Raw genomic sequence first — 22,869 nt, 5'->3', positions numbered from 1 at the left:
CAACATCCCTGCCAGCCTGGACCCTCATCAGCATGCTTTCAGAACCAACAGATCTACAGAGGATGCCCTATCTACTGTTCGTCACTCACTCTTCACTCACCTGGAGAATAACAGCAGGATGCTGTTTGTTGACTTCAGCTCAGCATTCAACACAATCTCTCCCATGAAACTGATTGGAAAACTTAACACTGTGGGCTTCAGTACAGCTGGAAACTGGACTTCCTCACATGCAGACATCAGAAAGCTCGAAATGGCAGTCACAGCTCGACATTAGTGCTTAACACCAGAACCCCCCAGGAGTCCCCTCCTGTTCACGCTGTACACCGATGCCAGGAAGAAGGGGTGCACAGAGAACAACCTACCGCTCAACCAAGGAGCTGATTGCTGATTTTAGAAGGAAGGAGGCAAAGACAGACACCCTTGTATATATCAGTGGAGCTCAGTGGGTGTTGGCCTCCACCAGGGTTGTCCCTGATCTCAAGGCACAGCCAGGAGGAGGAAGGGGTCCAGTTTGGGGACTTCAAAATTGCATCTCTGCTTTTTGCAGATGATGTAGTTCTGTTGGCTTCATCACACTGTAGTGGACTGCCTTGGACTGGTATCTGTAATCTCCTTTTCTGAAGGGTCAATTCTAGGTCTTGAGTTCCCTTATACAAGTGGGGGACACGTCAAGAGACACTGCTTTACGCACCTAAAACATCCAACAGGAGGTTGTTAAGTAACTTAACTTATACCCCCTGGGGATGTCTGCAAACACTCCCTGTCTTTGAGACCACAGCAAAGGGCCAGTGTCTGGCACCCTCCACCCTGACATATGGTGGGAAGAAAAACACTCCGAAGGCCCCATCAGCATATCACAGGAGGCAAGGTGTCTGAATGACCTCCTGGGATCACCCAAGCAATACTGACCAACCCTCGTATTGCCTCCCCTGCTGAGATCACCAACTGGTCAAACATTGGGTAAAGCCATTATACAACCCTGTGCTGTGATTAACATCTGACAAAGTATCTTGGACCAAGGTTGTAAGTTAAAATTTCACCTTTTCCTCAACCTTTATGACTGGGGGTGAGGTTGTCTCCATGCTTCAGTGAACAGATAGGAGCACCTCCCATTCTTTTTTATCTCATGCAATTTGAATGAGTTAGGTAAAGTAAGTTTTATTCTTTTTTTTTCTCTTTAATGGAGCTATACTGCCATCTAGTGGCCTTAGTTATTAGTGAGTTTGTAACCAACTTTGTAGTTACGTCTTGTTTTGTATTCATTGTATAATGATAGAGGAAATGGTAATTATATATCCAAATAATCACCAAGTTGTTAGAACTAATGGTATGAATGTGATGTTATGTATGGTCATCTATCCAATTGAACAAGAAGGCTTTTAGAGTCATGTGTTATATTACGAATTGCTCTGTAAGATCTTCTAACAAGTATTGGAATTGACTGTGATGAGGTCATAGTGGTGATGAGATGCGTGAATTCACACACGAAGGACTAGATCGCGTATTTCATCATAAAGTACCGAGAAATAGACGTCTCCTAAATTGCATTAAATATTTCATAAGAATAGAAATGCCAGATGCGCGATCGCTCAGTGTGAAGGCTCGCTAAACCCCGCCTCCTATTCGCACGTCCCAAAAGTTCAGAGATAAAAACTGAGTGAGAGCTCAGCCAACTCCCTTCTTTTACTTTTCTTTTCTTTGACGGATCCGTTTTTCAACTCTTCACTCGATTCTCGCTCACCCAAAGTTTACTTTTGTTCCAAGAGTTTACAAGAAGAACCGCAACTGCACGTTAAGACGTTGAATCGTAACTTTCTAAGTTTTTCCCTTTTTCTTTTTAACGTTCGTTTTTTTTATCGCCTTTTTAGTCAGCAAAGACGTTTTGTTTATTTCATCTCAATTAAGCTCAAGATAATAGTCCAAAGTAACTCCGTCAGGCCAACGGGACTACTCTTTGATTACTACTGCGAGTTTAATTGAAGAAGGACATTCCGCGATCCGCCGTCAACTCTGCCACGGATCTGAAGGCAACTACTGCTGTACAAAATTGTCAGCATCCGCAGCCTGCCCTTAAAGACTTTGTTCAAAGACTTTTACCGGTTCGCTGAAGTAACACTGAGGCCAGTTAAAATCCGCGCACACCGACTCCATCACCCCTGCCGCCCGCCTTTCAGTGGGTCACCTGCGTCTGGAAGACAGCGCAGCAACCCTCTACCCGAACAAGCGACGATCTGGGCCTCCCAGGAGAAGTCTGTTCAAGTCGGCAAAAGTAGGCAAAACAACATTTTCTAACAATCAGAGTTGATGTCGTATAGCGATGTTCTAATTAAATTACGGAATATTAAATTACTGTTCAGCGAGCATCCCCGCTCTATAAGAATACACGTCTCTCCCCACTATCATCTATAATTAATTGTTTACATCACCTGAATACAAGTTACATTACCTCATTCCCTTTTCTTGATTTAACCTCATTTATATGCCATATTTCTTATTCTGTTTTATTATCACTTTATATAGTAGAAATAAAAAGGCTTCACTTTCGCCAAGTCGTTGTCTGTGAATATTATTTCATGAGAGAAACAAGATCAATGTATACAGGATAAACTGTACGGATTGTGAGACTGATTAGAATGATGACATGTTATAACACTGTCATGATTTAAGATAATTTTTTTCTGAATGGAGAATGGTGCCCCTTTTACTTTAACGAGTGCAAAGTCCAAATTTTTACGTAGTTATTAATATCCGCTACAACACCCTGATCTTCAGCATGCACTGGGATGGTTTGCGGCTGAGTGTGAAGCAGTTGGGATCAGAAAAGAGTCAGCACTTCCAAATCTGAGGCCTTGATTCACTGCCGGAAAACAGTGGATTGTCCCCTCTGGGTGGGGGGAGAGGTGTTGCCCCAAGCAAGGAGTTCAAGTATCTCGGGGTCTTGTTCACAAGTGAGGGTAGAACGGAGCGATCCACTGTACCGTTGTGGTGAAGAAGGAGTTGAGCCAGAAAGCGAAGCTCTCAATTTACCAGTCCATCTATGTTCCAACCCTCAACTATGGTCATGAGCTCTAGGTAGTGACCGAAAGAATGACATCGCGGATACAAGTGGCCAAAATGAGTTTCCCCTGGATGGTGGCTGGGCTCAGCCTTAAAGATAGGGTAAGTGGCTTGGACGCTCGGAATAGAGCCACTGCTCCTTCACATCAAAAAGGGACCAGTTGAGGTGGTTCGGGCATCTGATTAGGATGCCTCCTGGGCGCCTCCCATTGGAGGTGTTCCGGTCATGTCCTACTGGTAGGAGGCCCCCAGGGAAGACCCAGCATATGCTGGAGGAATTACATATCGCGTCTGGTCTGGGAATGCCTTGGGGTCCCCCAGGACGCGCTGGAAAGCGCTGCTGGTGAGAGACACGTCTGGAATGTTCTGCTCCGCCTGTTGCCCCCGTGACCCTGTCCCGGATAAGCGACAGAAAATGGATGGATGGATGGATGGATGGAAAATGGTTAACAGCACACAGCATAAGTTCAAGTCAGAGCCAGGAGAGGTCGGCCTATTATCAGCACAATGTTCTTACATTTATCTGAAGTTTGTTTAAGATTGAGCTTTTCATTCTTACATAATTAGTCCTGTTAGATCTCAGTGCTGCATTTGACACTATTGACCATCACATCTTACTGCACAGACTGGTACATTTAATTGGCCTTAAAGGAACGGCACTAGGCTGGTTTAAATCATACTTATCAGATCGTTCCCAGTTTGTTCACATCAATGTTCAATCCTCTGTGCATACTAAGGTCTGTTTCGGAGTGCCACAAGGTTCTGTGCTTGGACCAGTCCTTTTTACTTTATATATGCTTCCCCTAGGCAACATAATTAGAAATCACTTGCTGTAAATTTCCATTGTTATGCTGATGATACACAACTGTATCTATCTATGAAAACAGATGAAACTGATCAGTTATCTAGACTTAAAACATGTTTTGAGAACATAAAAGCCGAGATGACCTGTAATTTCTTGGTGTTGAATTCAGACAAGCTGAAGTTATTGTTCTTGGCCCCAAACACCTCAGAAACTCCTTTTCTAAGGATATAATTTCTCTAGATGCCTTGCCCTCTAGCACAACTGTAAGGAACCTCAGAGTTTTTTTCAATCAAAATCTGTCTTTTGCCTCTCATATAAAACAAACTTCTAGGACTGCTTTCTTTCAGTGGCGTAACATTGCAAAAATTAGACATATCCTGTCCCAAATAGACACCTAAAAATTAGTACACGCATTTGTTACTTCTAGGCTGGATTACTGTAACTCCATATTATCTGGTTGCCCCAACTCTTAGGTCTCTCCAACTGGTGCAGAATGCTGCTACACGTGTTCAAACAAGAACCAAGAAAAGGGATCATATTTCTCCTGTTTTAGCTTCTTTGCACAAGCTCCCTGTAAAATCCAGAATTCAAAGCTCATAGTTCCCTACCAACCCTCAAGACCACTGCGCTCTGAAAATGCAGGGTTACTTGAGGTTCCCATAGTCTCCAAAAGAGGATGGGAGCTAGAGCCTTCAGTTACCACGCTCCTCTTTTATGGAATCATCTTCCAGTTTCAGTCAGGGAGGCAGACACCGTTTACACTTTCAAGGATAGACTTAAAACCTTCCTCTTTGATAAAGCATATAATTAGGGCTGGCTCAGGTTGCCTGGACCAGCCCCTAGTTAGGGACTCTCTATGATGTACTGAGCTCCTTTTTCCTACTCTTGCTCCCTCCATCTGCAAATGCTCATATCTGTTTATTGCATTCCTGCTCCCTTGTTTGCTAGTTTTCCCAGATCCTGGCTGCAGTCTTAGCTGTGCCTGATTGTGGTGATAGCTGTGCTGGTGCTGTGACCCTGCCTTCAGTCATACTCGTGCTGCACTGATACTGTAACCCCGGCTTGCCCTGATCGTGGTCTTGGTTTTAACATTGCTGTGGTCGTGTCCAAGGCTACGCCCGTGTTGTGGGTCCTAGTTACACCGATGCTGTGATCGTGCTTGACACAACCTTCTAGTGCCATTAATATGAGTCACGCCTCCACTATCAATATACGCATGGGACTTTTATGAACGCCCACAATAATAATATGATATAATAATAATAATAACAATAATAATAATAATAATAATAATAATAATAATAATAACAATAATAATAATAATAATAATAATATGATATGCATTTGTTACCATTATTGCTGTGCATCTCTCCCCCTCTCCCCTTTTCTCTTCCCCTCTCTCTTTCTCTTTCGTTTTTGTCATTATTATAATTCAATTGTTTTTTACAACATGTATTGTACATCTGTCCATCCTGGAAGACGGATCACTCATCATCCTCTGCCGCTCTTCCTGAGGTTTCTTCTTTTTTTCCCCTCATTTCAGGGGTTCTTTTTCTAGAGTTTTTCCTTAGGTGATGTGAGGAACTAAGGGCAGAGGGATGTACGCTGTAAAGCCCTCTGAGGCAAACCATGTTTTGTGATAATCCAAATCCAAATCCAAATCCAACTTTATTTATAAAGCACTTTAAAACAACCACAGTGGACCAAAGTGCTGTACAGAAGTAAAATACAAGACAGATTAAAAGACATAAAACAAGAACAAATATGTATATACACACGTGCACATACATACACATACATATACATACATATATACATATATATATACATATATATACATATATACATACATATAAATAAATAAAATGAGCAATAAAATAAAATAACAATACATTCAACATCTCACATGATGCTAAAAAGCCAGGGAGAAGAGATGTGTTTTAAGATGGGATTTAAAAACAGACAGAGAGGAGGCCTGTCTGATGTGTAGAGGCAGATCATTCCATAGTTTAGGAGCTGCTACAGCAAAAGCACGGTCACCTTTGAGCTTACGCTTAGTTTTAGGTACACTCAGGAGCAGCTGATCAGCTGACCTGAGAGAGCGGAGGGGTGTGTAAGGCTGCAGCAGTTCAGAGAGGTAGGGGGGAGCGAGACCATTTAGGGATTTAAAAGTAAATAAAAGAATTTTAAAGCTGATCCTAAAATGTATGGGCAACCAGTGAAGTGAGGCTAAAATGGGGGAAATGTGCTCGTGCTTACGTGTGCCAGTTAATGTGCCAGCCTAGTGGTCACAAAGGCGTGGATTACTGTTTCAAAGTGCTGCCTTGAAAGAATTGGTTTAATTTTGGCAAGTTGCCTCAACTGGAAGAAGCTCGACTTAACAACCGAACTGATTTGACAATCGAGCTTGAGATCAGCATCCACTTTAAACCCAAGATTTGTGACGGTTGGCTTGATGAACTGGGCCAAGGAACCCAGATCTACAGGGGGGGGCCCAGTGGTGCCACCAAAAACCATCACCTCTGTCTTTTCCTCATTAAAATTTAAAAAGTTTAAAGCCATCCATGCCTTTATGTCATCTAGACACCTGAGTAGCGGTTTGACAGAATAGGAATCTTTCTTTTTGAGAGGGACATAAATCTGACTGTCATCCGCGTAACAGTGGAAGGAAATACCATGCTTCCTCAGTATGGAACCAAGTGGAAGCAAGTAGAGCGAGAAAAGAAGTGGCCCTAAAACTGAGCCCTGTGGGACCCCACATGAGAGACGAGAAGAGGAGGACACAGAGTCACCAAGGCTGACACAAAAGGTTCGATCAGCCAAGTATGACCTGAACCAGTCCAGTGCTACACTCCTGATACCCACCCATTGTTTCAAACGAGAGATTAAAACCTCATGGTCCACTGTGTCAAATGCAGCAGTTAAATCTAAAAGCACAAGAATAACACAGTCACCAGAGTCAGTGGCTAAAAAAATATCATTAAAAACTAGTGCTGGGCATAGATTAATTTTTTTAATCTAGATTAATCTCACTGCAATCCTGTAGTTAATCTAGATTAATCTAGATTAAAATTATAGATTTGAATTTTGCCAAAGACATTCAAAATAATATCTATCTATCTAAATGATGAAAATGCATCAAAAAATGCTTGAGAAAGCTGTTCTACTATAATATTTGGTAAAGAAAAATAATGTTCCATAAGATTTACTTTGGTGTTTAACTTTTTTTTATTTTGTTAAACACAGACATTTAGGAACACAGGTTCTGTCTCCATGTGGAAAAAGCTTTTTCCTGCTAACTGGAATGAACAGCAGAGGGCGCAGCCTCTGATAACATGACCCTAACTGAACTGTGGGCCTACATTAGAGGTCATGAAGAAGACCATTAACAGTCAGCAGCTTTGTGACACGGCTTGAGCCAATCACTCCAATCACTCAGGCAGACCAGCTTCTGCCTTGTTCACGCCCCCTCCGCGTAATTCGACCAGGTATACATCCGCGCTTAAACAACAAAGCGAAATTGGTGCCTTGCTCACTGTATAGACCCAACTTAGTGAATAGTTTATCGCCCGATAATTTCCTTATCGCGCGATAAGAACCCCGCGTTAACGCAGCACGTTAACGCCGTTAACGGCCCAGCACTATTAAAAACTCTTAAAAGAGCTGATTCGGTGCTGTGCAAGGTTTTAAAACCCGATTGGAAGACCTCAAGTATTTTGTGCTCTTCCAGAAAAACCATTAATTGGCTGCAAACTATCTTCTCAAGGATTTTTGACATAAAAGGCAATTTAGAGATAGGCCTGTAATTTGAAAGAACAGTAGTATCTTGTCGAGGTTTTTTAATAAAAGGTTGTACTACTGCATGTTTGAATTTTTAGGGACCATCCATGAGGACAACCTACTATTGATAAGTGTCAGGACAGAGGACCCTATTGTGGGGAGAACTTCTTTAAAAAGTCGAGGTGGGACCACATCATTTGGAGAACCTGAGGGCTTCAACTGACCAACAGTCTTCTGTAACAAGGACAGAGTCACGGGTTCAAACCTGTCAAAGACAGCAGAGCAGGATACAGAGACTGAAGTGTCATACGCAGAGGATGAGATTAAAGCCCTAGTGGAGGCAACCTTATCAATGAAAAAGTGAAGAAAGTTTTCACACAGAGCAGGGGAGGACTCCATACAGACAGTCTGTGTGGCATTAAGAACAGAATCAATGGTCTTAAACAAGACACGAGGCTTATGACAGTTTGACAGAATAATATCAGAAAAATGTTTTCTTTTAGCATCTTTCACAGTTGTTTGATAATGACGCCAGCAGTCTCTTAAAATTTGAAATGACACCTGCAGTTTGTCCTTTTTCCACTTTCGTTCAGCTCTACGGCACTCGCGTCTGACAGCACGGGTTGTGTCATTCAGCCAGGGTTCAGATTTAATCCTAGGCTGCCTGTTTTTTAACGGAGCCACGGTGTCTAAAACGGATTGGCAGGTGGAATGAAACCATGAGCTGAGCTCCTCCGTATCGTTGTCCAGACACTCAGTGACACAGTTATGAGTCTGACTAAAAACGGCCAAGAACTGAACAGCAGTGGAAGGGTTAATAATGCGACAGCGTCTGGCAGCAGCGCGAGGTTTAACTGTATTACAGGCAAGAGCAACCTCAAATACTACAGGCATATGATCCGAAAACACTGCGTCACAAACCTCTTAGTTAAAAACAGGTAAACCAAAAGATAAAACAAGATCAAGTGTGTGTCCGCGTTCTTGTGTGGGACCAGACACAGACTGCACAAGATTAAAAGAGTCAATGAGGCTTAAAAAGTCCTTTGCCATTGGCTTATCAGGACAACACACATGAACATTAAAATCCCCAACAATAAGGACACGGTCATATTTAGGCATGATTTCAGCCAGGAAATCAGAGAACTCAGTTAAAAAGTCCTTATTGTATTTGGGAGGCCGATAGACCACTGCACACAACACAGTGTGAGAGCGACAAACTTCAAACAGGCTCAGTTCAAAGCTGGTGAACAAGGATGGAAACGATAGCTGCTTACATTTATAGTGATTCTTAAAAACAGTGGCAGTTCCTCCACCTCGGCCCGACGTCCGCGGGGAGTTAAAATAGCAGCAGTTCTGGGGTAAAAGTTCGGTGAAAGCGCTGGACTCACCAACACTCAGCCAGGTCTCAGTCACACAGAGAAAGTCCAATCCTCGGGACGTGAAGAAATCCTGAAGAACAAAAGTTTTATTCGCTAGCGATCTAGCGTTTACCAGGCCAAACCTGACACGAACCGGCGGCTCCGCGGCGTCAGCTGTCCGGGGAGCCCAACTCAGAGGCCGCAGGTTACACAGATTCACTCGGCACCGGCGGGGACGGGGAGAGCGGGGGGCGCGGGACTGGAACACCTCATCCGGGCCGACAACAGGCCAAGAAGCAAAGACGCGAGGCATCGCTCCAAACGGGGGTCCAGGAAGCCGTAGAAGAACGCGCCATGCAGGCCTTCAGCCTCACCAGCTGACCGCTGCGTTTACCTCGGCGGCGGGGGCGCTTACGCCAGTGAGGTGGAGCTAGGGTGTGGCAAAGGTGAGCTGGAATCCCAGATAAAAATGGGGGCAAAGTTTTGTGTCCAGTATCATCCCACTTCACCAGATCTTGGGTAGTAAGACGAATATCCAACAGTGTTTGGCGATCGTACACCAGTAGAGAGTTGACATTGTAAGTAACAAGTGACAGAAACAGCACAAACACACACAATGCTGGCAGAGACAGACGGCAGGCCACACACACAGGCGCCATCTTCAGGTCTTTATGAAGGAGGGAAAATAGGTTGGCTCAGGTCCAACTGTTTGGTAGTGCCCAGAGGTCTATATAATGGGCTATACAAATAAAATTGACTTGGCTTGAAATAATTCTGGATAATTTAATAGATAATAATTCATCATATGTTTATTACAGTGTAACATACCATGGTCAAATGAAATTGTAAATGCCCTCCTTTTTTATTTCTTAGAAAATAACATTTGATAATTTAATGATATATTGACTGCCAAGTTGGAAATTTCAGTTCCCAGTTTTTGTTTATGAAATCTGGTCACCTCATAGCCTACTTCAGTACAGTACTTAAATAAATGTAATTGGCAACTCTTATACTCAGGCCACATAAATGTTTGGGCTGGATCACAGCTATGCATTTCATTCATTTCCTCTGGTTCCCAACCTGAAGGTTTCGATCCAACAGTGGGTCGCCAAAGCTTCCCAGGGGTTCATGAGGCCCTCTTTGTTTTAAAGGCTGTTAAAAACATAATAAAATAAAATAAAACAAAATAAAATAAAATAAGTATGATAATTAAATGCTATTGTATTTTTAAAGTTAAAATTAATGTTTAAAATATGCCTTTTTTAATCTCATGGAGCACTGTGAGGAACTAAACACAAGCTGTACTCAGAATCTCTACTTAACAGCCTCATCCTGTCGTAGAAAAGATCAAGGAAAACTGATCTGATTAAATGTTCACAGGAAATAATCAGCACAAAATTAACATAATTGCCAATTTAACACAAACGTCCTGCACTTAAGCATTTGGGTAATTTGTAGAGTTTATCAGTTGTTCTTTAATGTTAACGTTATGAATTTAACATAATATAAAATATTCCTAAAATACGTCATCAGTTTATTCAATGAGAGTAAAGAAGTCCCTGAAGGAAGTCCAGCCATATACTAAGTTTTAACCTAGTCTTGTTTGAAATCGCATCAAGATGTCTTGTAATTCCACCCAGCCTGCCTTTGGAAGAATTCATTCAGGCCTCCAACTCACATTTCAAAACAGAACCCTAAAGCAAAGCTTTGCAGTTTTCCATCTAAAACTGTCAGTTGTAGAGGAGCAAATCAGCATTGCATTTCAGCGACCTTATAAACAAAACAGATATTTAAAAGTCTTTGGATCCTCCTACCTTTTTTTTGTTGGTTGGGCAGATATAGAAGCTGGTCACCACAATTGTTGTCCCTGGCATCAGATTGAGTTTGGTGTAGGTGGTTCCATAGTCAGTAGACCTGAAAGCAGGAGACACAAACATGATTTATAACTGTTGTGCAGCAATGGGTAGTGGTCGGGCATATTGAGGAGCAAGAAGAAAGCCTAATAGCTATCCTAGACATAGCAATGGAGAAATGTTAGGAAAGGGAAGGAGACGAATAATCAGAAAAGAAGAAGGGGAGAATGACGAAGTTCAATGAAAACACAAGAAACTTGTGCTTCAAGACAGTCTAAAGATAAAAAAGAAGAAGGGGAGGTTGACGAAGAGGAAAAGTACGAAGAGTAGGAATACATTTTTTTTTAAGTCCATGAGGATCCATCAATAAAACTTTCAGGGCAAAAATATCATTAATCCTTGAAATACCTTTGAAATCATGTGTTTCTAATGCACACAGCACAATGTCTTTTTGGCTTTTTACACAGATTGATTGATCGATACATGAAAAAAGATGTTTAAAGTTGCTATTTTGCCATTGACTGCTATAGGCTACATGATGGCAGAATATAAAATGCTGTTGGAGATTTATTCAGTGAGAATTTGCAGTAGCTGTTTACAATAATATTTACAGTGACACATTTTGATGCACTGTGGGCTCAATTTTTGATCATTTGAAAATGTATGTGTAGGACAGATGCTGTGAACTCAGTCTGGTGGTAACTGAGCAAAAATGTGGGGGGAGATAGGTTAAATTAGTTTTACAGCTTTTGATAACAACAGAGTGATGGACTTCAAAATTTGCTCTAGGTTGGATTTTTAAAAAGTGTCTTCCCAGTCAGACCTACAGTTTAGTGAAGATGAAAAGCCTTAGGGCATACAGGTGATTAGTTATGAATTTTAAAGTTTTGACCTTTAAACAGTCGTCGTAGTGCCACCGTCAGGACTACTGACCCCCAATTCCTGTTGGGGAGGTTTAGCATAGGACTGGACCTACGTCTGAAGTTTGGTTTATTTTCATGCATGAGATACACACAAAAGGCATGGTATGGTATGGTATAAAAGTATAAACGTTTAGAATGACCTCTTAAAGTGCTTGCTGCACATACAACATGTAAAATTACATTTTTGGACTTTCCTTGGTTCTACTTCACCAAACCTATCTTGCATTCTAAACTAACAGCAGCTCCATGAATAAACTTTGTGTTGGCAAAGGGAGATTAAATCAGTAAAATGCTGTGGAGAGGGCGGCCTGCTAATTCTCTCAAACTGCCCCAAAGGCATCATATCAGCTCTCTGTTACCATATTACCACTCTGTGGTCCGTGGTCTGAGCCCAGTGACAAATCAAAAAGGCTGGATAACCTGTCACTACCACAACAATGCTAAAACAGCCTCAGGCTAGCAATAAAGTACTGGCCAATCCCTGGCAGCTTTAAGAGCAGGTATTGGGTACTGTGTGTGCTGAGATTAATTGCTAGCTGCTGGATTGTTTTTCCAGTACACCTCAGTAACACCCATCAAGCGGAGTGAAGGTGAATGTTTGTGACAGGTTTTTAAAAACGGCGCAGGTTGCAGCTCAGCAAGGCTTAGGAAAGATGACTACTCATGGATAATTTATGTCTCAAATTCCTTTCAGGAATATACATATGTACATATTTGGGAGGACTAATGCAGTGTTAAGAAAGAAACTGAATTTCACTGAGTTCAAAGAGGTTAAAGGATGCTGATGTAACTTCTTCTGCGGGAATACTCAACTTGTTTTGCTTGGGGGCCACTTTTGCAAAATGACAGGAGGCCAGGGGCAAGTTGCAGCAACCCCATACATGTTTCTAGGTTTTTAGGACATTTCTCTGACTGTAGGGCATTTTTGGACTTTAGGGTGTTTCTAGGATTAGAGGAAATTTCTATGACTTTAGGGAGTTTCTATGATTTTATGATGCTTCTAGGAGATTAGGACATTTCTCTGATTTAAGACATTAGCGTCTTAGCTAGGACCTCTGTTGGGGGGTGTGGGAGATCCTTCACTGGTCCTTTTTTTTTAATAAACAAGCTCTAGATTTTGTTGTATGCACTCTGAAAACTCATGTCGACTTAAAGTACAAGCATAATGCCCAGTGTGAATCATTTTATTTTTATTAAATTTTTAATTAATTTAATTTAATAATTTAATTATTGTGCTGCATTTGCTTCTACTAGTGTGCAGATTTTAAAAGCTTTCTGGGCAATATTTTGAAAGCAATCCACCAGAGAGGAAAGGAGATGCTGCAGCATTTAGCTGAGGGTTGATGGTTCAACAGGAGGGAGCCTGAAAGAACAGGTCCTGATGAAAGAGAATGATGAGCTAGCACGTCAGCCTGGTTAAAGATGAGAGGATTCATTCCTTTGCACAGTGGGACATCAACCACTGACAGATACACACACAATGGGGCACATACACACTCTAAACCCCGCCAAGCCATTCAGCAATCAGCTCTCCCACAGCGTTCTGATGCAGCTGGAGAAAATGGAGTGGCATAGCAGGGGTGAGCCATTTCTCTGCAGTGAGCTGGCAAGTGTTTTCATCTTCCTCACTGGCCTGTGTGCAGTGTTTAACCTGGGATCACTTGGAGGACATGGGCAGATTTAATGCTGATGGCTAAGTTAGCAGCCACAGCTCAGTGCTTATCAAAAAACCACACTTGTGGATGGTGTGCAGGCCTGATGTGCAGAGACTGGGAGGCTGCATTTTCATGGTGTGATTTCAAAAACCACGCTGAACAGTCACATTCAATTCTAATGAGTTCAGAGGAAGATAAACATTTTCAATTTTTGAGTGTGGTTCATATCTTTTTTATTCTTTTTGTTAAACACACTACAGGGGCATAACCATGATTATTACTCTTGGTCAGCAGTTAAAAAACATGCCAAATCATTTATCAATGTATAACATACATTTTGTGACTGCTTCCTTACCTTGCATGCAGATATTTGTTTTGTTTCATACCAATAGATATATTATTATCAATTTACAGAGACTTAAATCTTCTTGTAATGCAAAATACCAACAATTCAAACTGGGAAGAGCCTATTATAATATGATTATCATTTTTTAAATATTATCATTATTATTTATTTCCCAATAAGTGGAAACTTCAAAGTAAATCGAGTAGGTGGTGGTAATGTGTGCAGTGTGTAGCTTCGCTGTCTCTCTTGCTCTCTCTCTGTTTATCAATATTACTACTATTGATATTACTACTACTAGGGGAGTGTGAACTCTGTACCAGGGAGCAATTGGTGTGAGTCCACGTGCGTGCACACACACATACACACATACACACACCCATAGGGCTTACAGTTAGCATCACATAGCAAATGATTATCAATTGCCTTAATGACAGAGTTGAGCTGTTTCAGTGTGGGTGAGAGTTTGTTAGGACCATTAAATGGCCCAGTGTCTGGTGTCAGCAACTGCTGCTGTGTTAGCTTGTGCTAACCAGGCAGATGGTGAACTGAATATTGGGAGAGCATTTTATAAACAGTCCTTCAGTGCTGCACGTAACCTGTAACATAGATGGTAGCAACAGCACATTTGCAGATTTTTCTAATGTTTATTTTCAATTTATGGTTTAATATGCTAATTAAAGCCTAGTTGTTCAAGAAATGGAATTCATATTGCACTTGGTGTCCATTGCAGACAATTTATGATTCTGTTCCTACATAAGATTTTGTTGTGAGTTCTTAAGTACTCTGTAATAATTTGTTTATGTCATCCTCTGTGCTTATTTCCTTCATATTCATCCTGCACGTTTTTGTACTTATTTATTAATATAGTTTATTTTGCACAGTTATCTTGCTATTTTGCTATCCCTTTGCTGCTGCAATGTTGGAAATTTCCCCACTGTGGGACTAATAAAGGATTATCTTATCTTATCTTAATGCAAGTACTCAAATATGGAAAATACATAAAATGCCCCTATCATACACAGTGCAGCTGTATACACCCCATGAGTTCATAGAAGAACTATAATGGCTGTCAAAACACAGCATGGCTGTAAACAAAACATCACCTGATGATATAATAACAGGACTGTCGCCGCCTTCGGCTCTGTCAGCACTTATCCAATTTGAAACAGCAACGATGAATGGGAAAAGAGCTACACTCGGGTCATCGCCTCTACTGACCAATGTTGTAACTTCATCACTCACTGTGATGGACAGACTGCTGTATTGAGGACTTTGCCCTCTGGAGTCCAGCCAAAAACATTAATTACTACAGCCTTAACTGTATCTAACATGAAAGTAGTGACTGTGTGGAAGGGAGCAAATTACTCAGAAAACCTCCTGTAAAATTAACCTAAGACGGTTGTCCAAGACGTACCCAAATTAAACTGAGAGCTGTTCTTGTTTCATTTTTAGTACATGAACTTGCATGGTCTCATTTAAAAGGTAAAACTCTAAAGTTTTATCCCCAACAGTCAGAATCTCTGCATGTGCTTTTTTCATTGAGTTACATAAGTGTAAACACACTAAAATAACACATGTTTTTATCCTTGCCCAGTTTCTTCCATGGTCCCCTGTTTTGGTAAAAAGTCTCCCATTTTTAAATGCTTCAATGTACAGTCATAATTTTGGGCTCTACTGAAAGCTGCCATTTAGAGGTATCCTCTCAAGTATAAATATACACCATCAGTATTACTCATTCAGAGTAACAGAAGCATAAAAACATTAAAAGGTATTTTTGTAACTTTGTGCACAAACGCTCCATATAAAAAATAGTAAAAATAAGAGTTGTAGTTTAAAACAAGTTTATTTCAAAAGTAAAGCACAGCAAACTTTTTACATATCATCACATGTACATATTCACAGCAAACCTTCAGTGAACTATTTACACAGTATTTCTCTCTCTATATATATATACATACATATATATATGAATATACAGTATACACAGCGGCACATCACAGATAGAGCACTTTAGTGGTGTCTTCATCCCGCAGTACCTCTTTGTAGAGTGGAGGGATGGCTCCTCCTCTGATGAATTACTGTCCTGCTCTTCCATTGTGTGTGGCCACTTGCTTGCAGGGGCAGAAGTACCTGGCTCCCAGGTAATGCGCTTATCTGTCGAAATATACAGTTATAACACAAAAATACCTTATAAAAGCAGTTATACGTCGAGACACAAGCATGAAAAACAAATAGAAATAGTAACACTAACTATCCCACCTCCCCTCTCCATTACAGGTCCCTTCGGTAAAAAAAACAAAAAAAAAACAAAAAAAAAACAACACACAATTCACAATTCAAATTAAAGCTTATTTTTGTCGAAATATACAGCAATACACACACATAAAGATATAATATAATAAAATACTCACTTGTCAAGGGTGATAATCCTCTCCATCCATCAATAGCTCCTCCGCCACTGAGGCGTGAGATTCTTCTGTCCTGAGAAAACTGAACACTGGACTAATTGCTCTCGCATCGACCACAGTATATTTTGTTTTAGGAGTTTTTTTGGCCATATTCACTCTTTTTCTCAACAAAACACACTCAAAACAGATGCACTCTGACAATAGCACATGAAGCGCACCGGAGTGCACCAGCTGACTTTCCTGTCACGCAGGGGGTTCCCCCTCTTCTACTGTGACCAACTCCATGAACCACCATATGCCTGTGTTCAGAATTTTGTTGGCTAAATGAAACGTCAATCATCAGCATACTCAGTTGCAACTGATGGGCTTTCTACACCCCCAAAGAGAGGCAGGCCCCTTGTTCCTTGCAGGCACTCATTGACTTTAGCAGTCTCTAAACTTTATACAGAAGCTCACATTGGCTCAAACAAAATGTCAATCACAAGAGGAGATCCCAGTCACCATTTTGATACCGCGGGACTGGCATTTCATGCATGCATATGAGGATTATCACAGAAAATACAGCAAAAATATTGTACATTTACTGGATGGTCTGAAATGATGCTAAGGGTGTATCTGGATATTTATTGATGTTATAATGTGCCTGGACTAAATATTTTACTGGATTTGATCTTCTGGATCTCTGGGAGTGTATCACAGCTGTTTTTGTTCCAATATTATTGACATGTGGTGATCCTAAACCACCGTCTTGCAAGTTGCGATTGTTTGTTTTTCTGATTTAAGTGGTTATAGAACCTGCTGTGGTGGTTGTATCTTGACACAGCCAAAATACATCAAATCACAAGATTCACAGCTTTCTGGTGATATGCGGCATGCCATATAGCGCAATGAATGGCTGCTCTATTAATAGCACAATGTAATCCTGATGTGTTAGGGCCCATGGCGGGCCCCTTCCTTTGTATCAGGATAAAGTACGGTATATGTACTGTATCATTTGCAGTTGCTGAGATAAATCATAAAGCATGGTGTAGACTTTTGTGACAGGATTCAGTTGTAAAACACGGATTGCTTATTTAACCCAGTGTTAACACAGTATTGCCATTATTGTAGTAAAACTTACTGGACTGTCCTTTTACATTTACTACATACTATATACATACTATATAAGAAATACTAAAAACTAAATATTTTTGGATAATTAAAAATAATCTCATTAATTCACCAACATGCTTAGACCACTGATCAGCACAGACTGTCGGGGTATGCACATCGACTATATTGCTATAATTAACATTGTTTGGAACAAACAAGTGGTAATCTATGTTTAACCAACAGGTCTGTAAAGTCTTCACCCTATAACACACCCTTCATTAGCAGGACCGTGGCCATGTTCAGGGGAGGCCTTACGCCCAGAGACACATTTCATCATCTAGACTTTGGACACTAGATGCCCTATCTCTCTGTCCTCACTGTCACACCACGGTTCTGTTACCAGTGAAAATTACTCAAACCAAAAACAGCTGATACCAGAGAGGAGACAGAAGCTGCACATTTCAGTGAATGATGAAGTCTTTTTTTCACTTTTTGTTGGTGAGGTTTTTGTTCCTTTCTTTTTTGCATTTTTTTTCTTGTTTGGGGGGGGTATTGACCGGCTATCACTAATAAGGCTAAATTAGAGATTAGCTTGGGGTTGCTGTGGAAGGTCAGCAGTAATGATGGTGAGCTAATATGAGAGCTCATTTTGCATGATGGTGAGCTAATATGAGAGCTCATTTTGCACTGTCCGCTGTCCAGACCTTTGGATTCATAGGCTGGTTGGGAGCTATTGTAGATTTATGAGGAGTAATTGAGTGTGGGGAAGATGAGAGGAGAGGGGGGAGTGCAGGGAGGAGGAGAGGGGAGAAGGGGTTGGAATAATTTGGGGTGAGAAAGTGTTGTCTACTCTCTGCAGAGCCCTGACGCCCTGCCCCCGTTGCTCATTTATTCAGAATTAAGTATAAACTGAATGAGTCACATGTCCAAATCACACCAAAATCCACATCCCATATCATTGGGACCCCAATAATGCACTCATCAAATGAATAATTGGTTCCTGAGAAATGCGTAGGACATACTTGTAGCGGTTATTAATAACTACGTTAAAATTTGAACTTTGCACTCATTAAAGTAAAAGGGGCACCATTCTCGCCGCGGCAAAAGGAAGCGAAAGGAAGCCTGAAGAGAAGCCTGAAGAGGCTTGAAGAGTGAAACAAAAAGAAGCAAAAAGTGAAGAGCAGAAGACTTGAGAAGAGAGACGAGAGAAGAGCTTGAGAAGAGAGAGTCTGAGCTGAGCTCACTCAGTTTTTATCTTTCAATTTGGGGTGCGGATGGAAGGCGGAGTTAGCGAACTTTTGCGCCGAGCGATTGCACATCTGGCATTAGTTTCTAAAAGACCTAATGTAATTTAGGAGACATTTATTTCTCTGTATTTTATGACGAATTACGCGATCTAACCCGTTGTGTATAAATTCACGTATCTCATCATCACTATAGTCTCATCACAGTAATTTCAAATACATGTTAGGAGATCTAAAGGCAATTTATAACGTAACACATGACTCTGAAGATCCTTTGCTCAATTCTGTTAAATGACCACACATAACATAACATTGTACCATGGATTCTAACAAACTTGATGATTACTTAGATATAGGATTACTCTTTAACATTATACAATGAATGCAAAATAAGATGTAACTATAAAGTAAAGGTTACGAGATTACTGATAATTAAGGTCACTAGATGGCAATAGGGCTCCATCACAAAAAAGGGAATAAAACATGCTTTTACCTAAATCATTCAAATTAAATTAAAAAAAAGAATGGGAGTTGGCCCTACTTCTTCATCAAAGCACATAGACAAACTCTTACCTACAAAGAGAAGGATTAGAGAATTAACTTTAACTCGCAACCTTGGTCCAAGCGATTCTGTCAGATGTTAGTCTCAACACAGGGATGTATAATGACTTTACAACATGTCCTGCCTTTTGTCATCTCAGCAAGGGGGGCAATGAATGACTGTTGCTTCATATGCCTGAGTGACCCCAGGAGGTCATTCAGATGTCTTACATCCTGTTGTATGCTGGATGTGGCCTCCAGAATGCCTACCTCCCACAGCATCTTGTGATGGAAAGGGTCAAGTACTGACACTTCCTGTGGCTTAAGAGCAGAATGTGTTTGCAGATGCCTACATGGAGTATCATTTAAGTTAATTAACAACCCTCTGTTGGATGTTTTGGGTTCATAAAACAGTGTCTCTTGACGTGGCCCCACTTGCCTAGGGGACTTTGAGCTCTGGAGTTCCTCAGAGGGAAAATGTAATGACCACGCCAAGGCAGTCCACTACATACTATATAAGAAATACTAAAAACTAAATATTTTTGGATAAATATACATACATACACACATACAAATGTTGGGATTCCCGTCTATACATCTGGCGAACGTCCGCTCCTTGGCAAATAAAATGGATGAGTTGCTGCTTCTCAGCGTAAAAGCAGGGGACATTAGCAGATCCGCGCCCTGTGTTTCACTGAAACCTGGCTCAGTGAACACATCCCAAACAGCGCACTACGGCTGCCGGGCTTCCAGCTGTTCCGAGCGGACCGCATCTCAGAGCTGTCGGGGAAAACAAGGGGAGGAGGAATCTGCTTCTATATAAACGAAGGTTGGTGTAAAGATGTCACAGTGTTGAAGAAGTCGTGCAGCCCTCACCTAGAAACACTCTTCATAAACTGCAGACCATTTTATTCACCGCGGGAGTTTTCCTCGTTTGTTCTGGTCGGAGTGTACATCTCACCTCAGGCCTGTGTAACTAACGTGTTACAACAACTGGCCGACCAGATAACAGGCGTGGAGAAACAACATCGAACTCCTTCATCATCATTCAGGGGATTTTAATGGCGAACCTCACCCCACGAACTCCCAAAATACAGGCAGCACATCAAGTGTCCCACCAGGGACACAAACATTCTGGACCACTGTTACACAGTTATATAAGGCGGCTTATCGCTTTGTCCCCGTGCAGCTTTAGGTCTCTCTGATCACTGTCTGCTTCATCTCATCCCCACATACAGGCAGAAATTAAAAACTTCCAAACCTGTGGTGAGGACAGTGAAGGAAAATGGACAACAGAGTCAAAAGCTGGAGTTACAGGCCTGCTTTGACTGCACTGATTGGGGGGTGTTTGAAGCTGCAACCACTGACCTGAGCGAACTGACTGACACTGTGACATCATACATCAGTTTTGTGAGGACATGTGTGCAGACCAAGTCCTTCTGCACATACAGTAACAATAAGCCATAGTTCACTGCCAACCTGAGAAGCTGCGTCAGATCAAGAGGAGGCCTACAGAAGTGGGGACCGGGCCATGTACAGGCAAGCCAGGAATCAGCTGACCAAGGAGATCAAAGTAGCTAAGAGGAGCTACAGTGAGAGGCTGAAAAATCGCCTCTCAGCCAGCGACTCTGCGTCAGCGTGGAAAAGCTTGCGGCACCTAACCAACTACAGAGGCCCATCCCCCCACCCTGTAGAAAACCCCAGACTGGCCAACGACCTCAACAACTTCTACTGCAGGTTTGAACAGCAACCTTTCACACCTCTCACCCCCACAAAAGGACTACCTGCACCCCCATCCCCCTACCTCGACATCCTGCCTGCTAACAATCTGGGAGGGGGATGTGGTCAGCCTGTTCCACAAACAGAAGATCAGGAAGGCTCAGGACCTGACTCTGTGTCTCCCTCCTGCCTGAGAGCTGTGCTGACCAGCTGGGCGCCCATCTTCACCGGATCTTTAACGATCCCTGGAGCTGTGTGAAGTGCCCTCCTGCTTCAAGCGCTCCATCATCATCCCAGTCCCCAAAAGCCCTCCATCACAGGATTTAATGACTTCAGGCCCGTCGCTTTGACATCCGTGGTCATGAAATCCTTTGAGAAGCTAGTGTTAGCAGAGCCACCTGAAGGCCATTACAGGCCTTGCTGGATCCCCTACCCAGTTGCCTATCGGGCAAACAGGTCGTGAGATGATGCAGTCAACATGGGACTCCACTACATCCTGCAACACCTCGACACCCCTGGGTCAGGGTAATGCAAGAGATCCTGTTTGTGGACTTCAGCTCAGCCCTTTAACACCATTATCCCGAAATCCTCCACCACAAGCTCTCCCAGCTCACAGTGCCTGCCTCCACCTGCCAGTGGATCATCAGCTTCCTGACTGACAGGTGGCAGCAGGTGAGCTGGGCAGCATCATGTCGAGCACCGGTCCATCAGCACCAGTGCCCCCCAGGGGTGTGTCCTGTCTCGCTTCTGCTCTTCTCCCTCTACACTACTGACTGCACCTCAGGGACCCGTCTGTAGAAACTCCTGAAGTTCATTGTGAGGCGACACCACCGTCATCGGTCTAATCCGGGATGGTGATGAGTCTGCTACAGACAGGAGGTGGAGCAGCCTGGTCCACTGGTGCAGTCTGAATTTCCTGGAGCTGAACCCGCTCAAGACTGTGGAGATGACAGTGGACTTCAGGAGAAACCCACCCACACTCTCCCCCCCTCACCATCCTCAATAACACAGTGTCTACTGTGGACACTTTTAAGTTTCTGGGAACCACAATCTCCCAGAATCTGAAGTGGTCCTCCCACATTGACACAGTCCGGAAAAAGGCCCAGCAAAGGTTTATACTTCCTCGACAGCTCAGGAAGTTTAACCTGCCACAAGGAAACTGCTGATCATCTTCTACACTGCCATCATTCAGTCTGTCCTGTGCACAGCCATCACTGTCTGGTTTGGATCTGCCACCAGACAGGACAGGATGAACTGCAGCGAACAATCAGAACTGCAGAGACAATCATTGGGGCCGACCTGCCCCTCCATCCAGGACCTTTACCACGGTCCAGGATCAGAAGCAGGGCAGGCACCATCTCTGCAGACCCATCACACCAGTCTAAACTGTTCGAACTCCTCCCCTCTGGAAGGCGTTACAGAGCACTGTATGCCAAGACCACCAGACACAAAGACAGTTTCTACCCCAGGCTGTCACTCTGATGAACTGTAAATAGTCAGAGTGTCAGGAGAACAACAACAAACAACAAATATAAAATATATATATATATATATATATATTCATACTACCTCATGCACAGTGGTTTTTGCACTAACTGTATATTTTTGAATTACATACTGTACATTTTGTATATATTCCCTATCTCTTCCTTTTGTAAATACAATTACATGTCTATGTCTGTCTTTTTTTCTATTTTTCTTATCCCTAACTTATTTCCCTCCCCTGTACTGTGAGCATTGCCAACCCGGAAAAAATTCCTTGTTCCTCATTTGTTGAACTTGGCCAATAAACGTGATTCTGATTCTGATTCTGATTCTGATGATTTGCTCATTTGTGCAACTTTAACTAGACATGTAAAGGCACTTCCAGTAAGTCCAGCTCCAGTGGAAAATGGTGGCTGCATGTCCTTTGTTCTCTGAAACAATGGGACAGCCATGTGCCTCAATCCCCAGGGTATTTCACCTTTTGCACCTTAGGTTTAGTCCCTCCCCATGGACTTATCTCCAGACATGATTTGTTCACCACTGAGACCCCCAAGGATGTCACCAAGCCAAGAAGAGAAGCATCTGCTATTCCTCTAGCTCCTGC

The 22,869-nt window shown here is 42.3% G+C and overlaps 1 protein-coding gene across 3 annotated transcripts in view; it reads right to left on the bottom strand.

The window, feature by feature from the left end:
• Window positions 1–22,869, bottom strand: part of sorcs2 (sortilin-related VPS10 domain containing receptor 2) — a 671,324-nt gene that overhangs the window by 372,128 nt on the left and 276,327 nt on the right. For all 3 annotated transcript variants that reach the window (XM_088073963.1, XM_088073964.1, XM_088073965.1), the window contains exon 3: window positions 10,815–10,914. In XM_088073963.1, coding sequence (XP_087930089.1) covers window positions 10,815–10,914 — 100 coding nt within the window. The remainder of the gene's footprint in view (window positions 1–10,814; window positions 10,915–22,869) is intronic.

This window comes from Plectropomus leopardus, chromosome 23 (assembly GCF_026936395.1).
Source record: "Plectropomus leopardus strain MGB_pleo_1.0 chromosome 23, ASM2693639v1, whole genome shotgun sequence".
Taxonomy (NCBI): Eukaryota; Metazoa; Chordata; class Actinopteri; order Perciformes; family Serranidae; genus Plectropomus; species Plectropomus leopardus.
The sequence above is the reverse complement of the archived record's forward strand: the minus strand, read 5'-3'. Positions and strand labels throughout refer to the sequence as shown.